Source organism: Ostrea edulis, chromosome 4 (genome assembly GCF_947568905.1).
Source record: "Ostrea edulis chromosome 4, xbOstEdul1.1, whole genome shotgun sequence".
In the NCBI taxonomy this organism is placed as follows: domain Eukaryota; kingdom Metazoa; phylum Mollusca; class Bivalvia; order Ostreida; family Ostreidae; genus Ostrea; species Ostrea edulis.
The window spans coordinates 59,386,311-59,394,657 of record NC_079167.1 but is presented as its reverse complement, the minus strand read 5'-3'; the positions used below and the strand labels follow the sequence as shown (position 1 = coordinate 59,394,657).

At 35.9% G+C, this 8,347-nt stretch overlaps 1 protein-coding gene across 1 annotated transcript in view; it reads right to left on the bottom strand.

Moving 5' to 3' along the window:
• Positions 1-555: 555 nt before the first annotated feature.
• Positions 556-8,347, bottom strand: part of LOC125668507 (visual pigment-like receptor peropsin) — a 41,468-nt gene continuing 33,676 nt past the window's right edge. Inside the window, exons 5-6 of the mRNA XM_048902741.2 lie at positions 2,871-3,093; positions 556-1,998 (exon numbers count right to left, since the gene is read on the bottom strand). Of these exons, the coding sequence (XP_048758698.1) occupies positions 1,732-1,998; positions 2,871-3,093 (490 nt within the window). The 3' untranslated portion in view covers positions 556-1,731. The remainder of the gene's footprint in view (positions 1,999-2,870; positions 3,094-8,347) is intronic.

The following is an 8,347-nucleotide window of genomic DNA, read 5'->3' as shown; positions in this document are numbered from 1 at the left end:
ATGACAATACTTCATAGAATAAACAATATGCACGTACATACAATTTATAGAGTTAAGTACGGTCATGATATTCACAGAATGACAATAAAATAAATAAGGTCATGTCATAGAATGACACAATAAATAAGGTCATGTCATTCACAGAATGACACAAAAAATACGGTCATGTCATTCACAGAATGACAATATGTTCCTAGAATAGCAATGAACATGAAACTGAAGTCTTATACATAGAAACATCTGCTCATAATGATGCAGTGCATTAAAATTCGATTAATCGTTATTGTTCTTTATTGGAAATCATGAATATCGAGGAGAGCAGTGCAAATCAAGAAATGAACTTCAGTTTTGAAAATACTCGAGGGTATGAACTGCGACACTTTACGCCAGCATCCTTCACGAGGCGCATTAGTGTTAGCGCTTCATGAAAAGTCGGCGGGCGGCAAGAGTTGCTATTTTCGTAAAAAAGAAATGTTTTGAAAAATTAAATTAAATTTTTATATTCACATTTTACTTTCTTTTCTGTAGGAATATTCGTAACCGGTAAAATAGTCGTACTGTATTTATCCAGATTCATTCGCACAATCGGTAAAATAGTCGTACTGTATTTATCCAGATTCATACGCACACCGCTCACATTTGTGAGAAAATGGATATCAATTCAATTGGTAAAGATATCGAAGGTAAAACATTTGATATAAAAATGTTAAGTAATAAATTAATAACGAGATGGTGTTAAATAAATAGTTCAGAGAAAACATCTTCACCGAGGGCCGAAGGCAAAAACAATCGAGCTATCTATCTTATTTTCATAACAATCCTCTTAATGAGTCTCCCGTTGATTGAAACATTCAGGTATTCCGCTGTTAAAAATATAGCAATGAAAGTGCTCTAAACAGTCAGACGACAGCATTCAGTCAGACAACAAGTAAGACGACAGCATTCATCTACTCAACAGTGGTGTTTCTATAAAAAGGCTCTTACACAAGTTTTCAATTTATTTTTCGAAACAAGGAAAATGGAAGGCGAAGGAATTTCCCTTAGTCAAATTGAATTTAAAGAAGTTAGATTCGGGAGGATATAGATACTGTACTCAGTAACATTTGGGATTTAGAATCTTAGAAGAATTCAAATATACCGTGTTCATTAAACTTTGACCTAAATAGGTATTGGTAATGGAATCAAATATAGTTTTGAAAAGGTCCCAAGTAGAAAATATTAGTACCCGTTTGAAAAATAAAACAAAATACTAGTAGCTGTTTTGTGATACCTACTTTTGATACATCTTTGTGATTCTGTGGATGTGTCAAATCAGTGTGTATAAATCAAGAAAGGTGACTTTTTTGTAAACATATTTAAAATGTAATCAATAAGTTTACGTTCAATCTTAGGTTTTGTCTTCTTTGCAAGCTTTAAATCAGCAATTGACTATTTATCTAATCTACAGTAAACCGTTTACAATTTAATATTTTAGTATTGAAAAGTTGACTAGATGTATGCATACAACAAATAATCAACAATACATGCTATAATTTTCTATCTCAAAAAATACAGGTACATTTATACAATTTTTTTGACATCAAACTTCGCTGTGTTCGAAATGTTGCATGTTAATACAGACACAAAAGAAAGATGGTGATCAAATCGCCAACGCCCCCTCAGGAGTGGGAAACGGTGTGTATTGTGAAACCCTCCTCGTTGGTATGCAGTCTACCGGGAAACATCAGGCGTTTATTGCGAAATCCTCCTCATTGGTATGCAGTCTAGGTCGTTCACGTTCTTTTCACACATGATTGTCTTTTGAATTGCAACTCGGAATCTTTTATTGATGATGGCGTACACTACTGGATTGTAACATGTGGAGGATTTGGCAAAAACAGCTGGCACGACATGGAATAAGGCGGGCAGGGATCCAGCTTCTGTTATCGATACAACTACATAGTATATCGTAAATGGCGTCCATGCAACGAGAAAGAGAGCAACTGCAACGATACACATCTGAAAAAAATGTATGGTTGCTAAAAATCCAAGAACGAAAACTATACACTGACTTAGTCATTAAAGCGAAATTACTTTAATTGATAACCCTGTTTTTTCTTAATTAGAGTTGATGATCTTAATCAAATTCTAAACTGGGAGAGGTCAATACAATACTCACAAAGTAGACGTCACTCTTACTTTTTATAATGAAAACATTCTGTAAACATTGGGTTGACAAAACCCACATGTCATGGACAAATCTTTACTGGAGCTTATTTCATAATATGTAGATTCACCTCGTGAAGGTTGATATCTCATTAACTTTCAACTTTTGAAATTGGCTAATCACTGCGTATGAATACACGCCCGGGCTAACCATCGCTTAGCATTGAAATCAAAATAACTAAAATGTAAATATAAAGACTTTCTTTCAGTTTATGAAAGTTCTGTATCTCAAGCAGGTATCAAACCGGCATATATTTCACGGCAGGCTGACGCGCTCCATTCTATTTGACGGTTTGAAGAGGCTCGAGGTATTTTACCTTTTATTTTGCTTTCCAAAACTGAAAGACATATTTCTTATTACGATATTTCCCCTCTACATTCTAGAGAGCATTCGCGGGACTTTTAAACTTTACATCACATTTGCCTACATACATATGTAACTCGATGATTGTGACGTTACATATGTTTACAGATAATGCATCTCGCCTGCTACTGAAATGTATTTGAAAAATAAAATAAAATAAAAAGCGCGCTTCTATATTTAGAAATGCATATGGAATGAAATGCTTAAAGACTGAATGTCAGAAAATATCAGGAGGGCTGTTGCGCGGTAAAGTGGACCGAGTTTTCAGTATTCAGTCAATTAACCCTAAGAATAATCATGCCTTAGTTATCTGTTTTTGGTGTGTCCATTCGATGTTTTCCTGAGAACCCCCGGCGCCGACTGATTTAATGAACAAATAGGTCTTCCTGTAACACACTACGATGACACAAAATGGCAAGATGTAGCAGACTAAAGCCACAGAGTAAACGAAGGACGAAAACGCTGCTCTTCCGTTACATGTCCAGGATACGGTGCATAGCACACCCGTATCGTCCAGATCGTAACTGTAAAAGATAATAAAAATACAGCGATCAGAGCCACAAAACTGAGTGAATGAACTGCTAAGCTTGTTGGCTTGGATGGGTAAAATTGAAAGTTTTGCTCATATACTCAAGAGATCATGAACAAGAGGCCCACAGGCCTTATCGGTCACCTGAGTAATAGTTAAAAGTATCACTAGTCCCATGGGCTATGAAATCTTGAGAAAATTTCCTGTTCTGAATATCTGATATTCATCAACAGTATAAAACAAGACGTGTTCTTAAAACTTCAATGGCCTCAAAAGTGCATACAGTGATAAAAGGTTTTACATAATATATATATCAACATTAAACAATATGACTAATTTGGACCCATCTTGGAGACAAAACTCTTGGTCTGCCAAATTCACCATATGTTTGTACATCCTTTTCTGCTATTCCTAATATGCATTTAGATTTTATACGGTGTTAGCAACCTTAAAGAAGTCCTTCAAATCATTATAATAATTGTGTCACCACCCTGAAACCAAACCCTTACCTCCTAGAATCATGGAATTTACAATTTTGGTAAAGGACTACCTACCACTTCTAAATATACATTTTGTTTCAATTAGTATCAATAGCATTAAAGCAGATATCATTTATATGTTTTGCATATATACACTATATATACCAAGTTTGGCCCTACCCTGGAGTCAGAACCCCTACCCCGGGTATCATGAAATCTACAATTTTGATAGAGGCCATCCTGCTCTACAACACCTTGCATTTAGTTTTCCTACACATGTGCGATTCTAGAGAATAGTTCTGAAAATTGGTCAATTGTTTTTTTGTTTTATTACAATGTTGTTTTTGTTGTTGTTTTTTTAACAGTTTTTGCCCCGCCCCTAAGACCCCGGGGTGCAGGAGTTTTGAAATTTACAATTCATGTCCCCTTTGTCCCAAAGATGCTTCATACCAAATGAAAGGAATTGGAACAGTAGTTATCAAAAAGTTAATAATGTTCAATTGCTAACGCACGACAACCAATTGCAATAGGTCACTTGAGTTTACTCAGGCGACCTAAAAACCGATTTCGTTTGAAAAAAATTCTACAGTCTCATAAAATAAACAAGAAAAAGAGGGACGATTTTTTTTTTTATTGATGACAAACACATACTGCAGAAATGTTATACTGTAATATTCAGTTCATTTTATTGTACCTTCCGTACTCCTTACTTGTCGTAAAAGGCAATTAAATGGGGCGGTCCTTCGGATGAGACCGCAAAAATCGAAGTCCCATGTCACAGCAGGTGTGGAACGATAAAGATCCCTCCCTGCTCAAAGGCCGTAAGCGCCGAACATAGGCCTAAATTGCAACCCTTCACCGGCAAATGTGACATCTCCACATGAGTGAAAGTTTCTCAAGAGGGACATTAAACAAAATGCAATCAATCATTACACTGCATTAAGTGAAGAAAGGGCACAGGGTAATTAAATTAGAACACGTTACATACGGTGTAAGACCGATGATTGTTTTTACGTCCCGTCAATAATTTTTCACTGACATTGAAACGTCACAAGCTATAGGTGAAGTACCACAAATATAGACCTACGCTTAGCGCTCAGCACCGTAGTAGAGAGGATTCTTTATCGTGCCTGCCGCGATACGGGACCTCCGTTTTTGAGTTCATATTCGAAAGACCCGGGATTCTCACTTCTAAATGCAATCATTATCTATTTTAACGTCTACTAAGAGGACTACTGGTTAACACGCCGTCTGTAAGTCTATCACACTTAGTTTTCCGGACATTTCCCCTCCTCAATCTTTCCTTTACAAAGCTGAAGGTATGTGATTTACTAACGTATGTTCACAGATCAAGACCAAGTTTCGTCACAGTTAACTTATTTTCACGAGATTTTTTTAGGACTTTCAACTGAATGTAGTTTTCCGTACTTTTCTCTACCATGCATCAACTTAGAAAACCATTACTGAAACTATGAAATATGAGTCGATACAAATCAAGATTCACTTTCCTCACAGTTGAATTCAACTTAGTTTCATGGCTGACTGCACTTCTTTACTTTCTGTACTTTATTCAGTTCTCTGAATTTTTTTTCTCTTGTGCGAGATCCGTATAACTTACTGACAATATTATTGATGTCTGGCCATATCAATTTGTAACCGAGTTTGTCCGATTCGCCGCATCTATTTCTAAGAGACTGAAATTATCATAAAAATCATTCTTAAAAGATATATCAGCCCGCTCGTTCAAACATATCCGAATAAATTTTTTCGACGTTTTCATTCAAGCACACAAGATATCTAAACAACATGTGATAAATCAACAAAAACGAGGGTGAATTAAAGTCGTAATTGTTGAATATGCTAGCTAGAAGCGAAAATACAGATGTTTAAATACTTGATTGTTCAGAATACTGGAAGTGAAATGGTTCCTAGCAATCCATAGAACTCGAGGCTGAGGATATGTATGGAGTGGTGCTTGATGCGACGATAAAGGCACCGTAAACTTCGTTGTCAGATGAGAAAGTCACAAAATCAATGGCTTGTTTTCAATTGAAATTAAAGAAAAAGCAAAGAGTTTCAGTTGAAATTACAAGACCAGACATGCTCCTGGCAATAGGAATAAACTTGTCAAATTGTATCCCCATGCTTCCATTTAAACTGTTGATGTAGGACTATTCACACAAAATATTCCCCGACTTGACTTGGGGTCGGCAGGGGACATGCATTGGTTACAGCTATCTACTTGTTTGTTATTTGCGATCGTAAATGCTGATATAACGGAGGCATATTGAGTTATCCGTCAACGCGTTAGTGAAGACGGTAAAATGGATGTTTGCAACCGTGAAATCAGCATCAACTATCGTAAATAACAAATGAAACAAAATGTGTTTGTGATATACAAACGCCCCCGATAATGGTCAATTCCAAAGATGGCCAAGGTCACAAGGACATATATCTTGGTACCAGTAGAAAGATCTCGTCACAAGAAATGCTCATGTGCAATATGAAAGCCCTAATATTTACCATTTCGAAGTTATGAACAATGTCAAATTTTTAAAAAGTAGGCCAAATGTCAAGGTCAAAAGGTTTAGTACCCATGGAAAGGTCTTGTCACAAGGAATACTCATATGAAATATCAAAGCTCTAGCACTTGCTGTTAAAAAGTTATTAGCAAGGTTAAAGTTTCAGACAGGATGACAGAATGGCAGACAGGACAAAAACAATATACCCTCCCCCCCTCCCCCCGATCTTCGATCTCGGGGGCATAAAAACTTTAATCATTCTCATACTAATGTAATTTATGCATTTTGTTTGCTTGCTTGATTGTTTTACGTCTCGTCGAAAACTTTTCACGCATATTGAGACATTACCAGCTGTATGTGAAGTACCACAAAGGACAAGGAACGTTATTGGCCAAAATTGGCCGCTCTTCAAAAACCGATCATATTTTGCAGGTAGAAAGGTGATAATTTTCTCGTTTCATTCATATATAACATGTACCATTTACTTGTTGCTGATATTGAGAAAATAACTTTACAATATTGCATTTTTAACTCTGACGCTATCTTCCGACGGTCGCTTTTTCGGAACGACGTCATTGACCTTATAGGATTTACAGTCCCCTGATTCTTCTAGAATATTTTTCTAAAAGTTACAATTTTAACTTTTTATATTAAAATACTCATTGAGATCAAAGACTATTGAAAACTGGCATGCTATGGAAAATACATTATTCATTTACATGTAACTTTATCGTGGTCATAGACATTTTGCGGAAGAATTTTGTGTTAATCAGAGTGAGGAAAATAATGCCTGTATTTGTCAAAAATTGTTGAGTAGAACGCAATCATATTTTCGAAGGTGCTGTTCAATGTCCTCCTATTCAAATGAAATATGGAAAATAAAATGGCTCTTGAATTTTCTTTTTCTTGGTTTTTTTGTTTGTTTGTTTTGGTCATAAATATAAACAATTCGATTAAAAACGTCGATTGAGTCGGATAAAATTACTTGTTATGCCATGTACACCAAGGACTATATAACAGGTCTGCTTACATGTCTATGCAATATACATGTTACAGTACATACGAATAAAATATGTCTGCCTGCTGTGGGTATTTACAAAATATATTGAATAAAGCGTGGTAAATGTACATGTACTAAACGATACAAATTTATGTTGCATGAATGGGATATCATTTTCTTGGGTACAACAAAACACGTCAAGTAATATGCATGTAACTTCAGATGGTATATTTCATGTAGCAAATGTTTTTAAAAACCTCACAAAAATGCGTCCGTGTTTATATCTTTACATTCCCCTAAATGGTCAACAAAGAGTAGTTCCAACTCTCTCTCTCTCTCTCTCTCTCTCTCTCTCTCTCTCTCTCCATATAGTGTTCATCTTTGATAAATGAAAATTATATCAGTCAGTGGGCATGTCATTGTATGCACCGACATTCAGTCTAAATCTAGAACGGACTCTGGGAAGTTGTTTGAGTACATGTATAGACAATGTGGTATATTTAACTGCTTTTCCCTGACACTTATTTTCATATGCGAATAAGGATATATTGAGTGACCCCCCCCCCCCCCCCCTATTCTTGATAGTAGTATTGAATGAGAAAAAAATAGGCTTACAATTATGAATTGAACCCATGTAGCGAAGGATACCCCCCCCCCCCACACACACACACTCCCCGACGATTTAAGAATTCGAAGATCAGGCAGAAAGTTTTTTTTATTTGCTAATTAACTACCAACTTATCTCCCCCGCCCCCCCCCCCCCCCCGATAAATGATGCTACGTGTCTATTTCCAAAAGACAGTATATGTAACTACAACACACCTTTTTTAAAAATGAATTTAATAAATATCATGCATGTATTTTCGTATTTCAATGTGCGGGCCAGGCCTATCCAGAACACCTTGACGAGAGAGAGAGAGAGAGAGAGAGAGAGAGAGAGAGAGAGAGAGAGAGAGAGAGAGAGAGAGAGAGAGGTGTCTACTTCACTTTAAGGTATTCAATGTATAATGACCATATTTCATATCTAATAAATGGATGGTGGAATATTTGTAATTATGGTATCATGTTGAAGGGTCCTTCAAATAAAAATAATCCACCATAGGAATTTTCAAAATTTTGTTTACTGTCTGATTTATTTCACCTAGAATTTAACATTGAAGTATATGGAAAAGGCAGGTTTTATTACAATATTCTAAAAACAAATTATATTTTCATAATTATCTCTTGGTAGAAAGTTACATATACTTT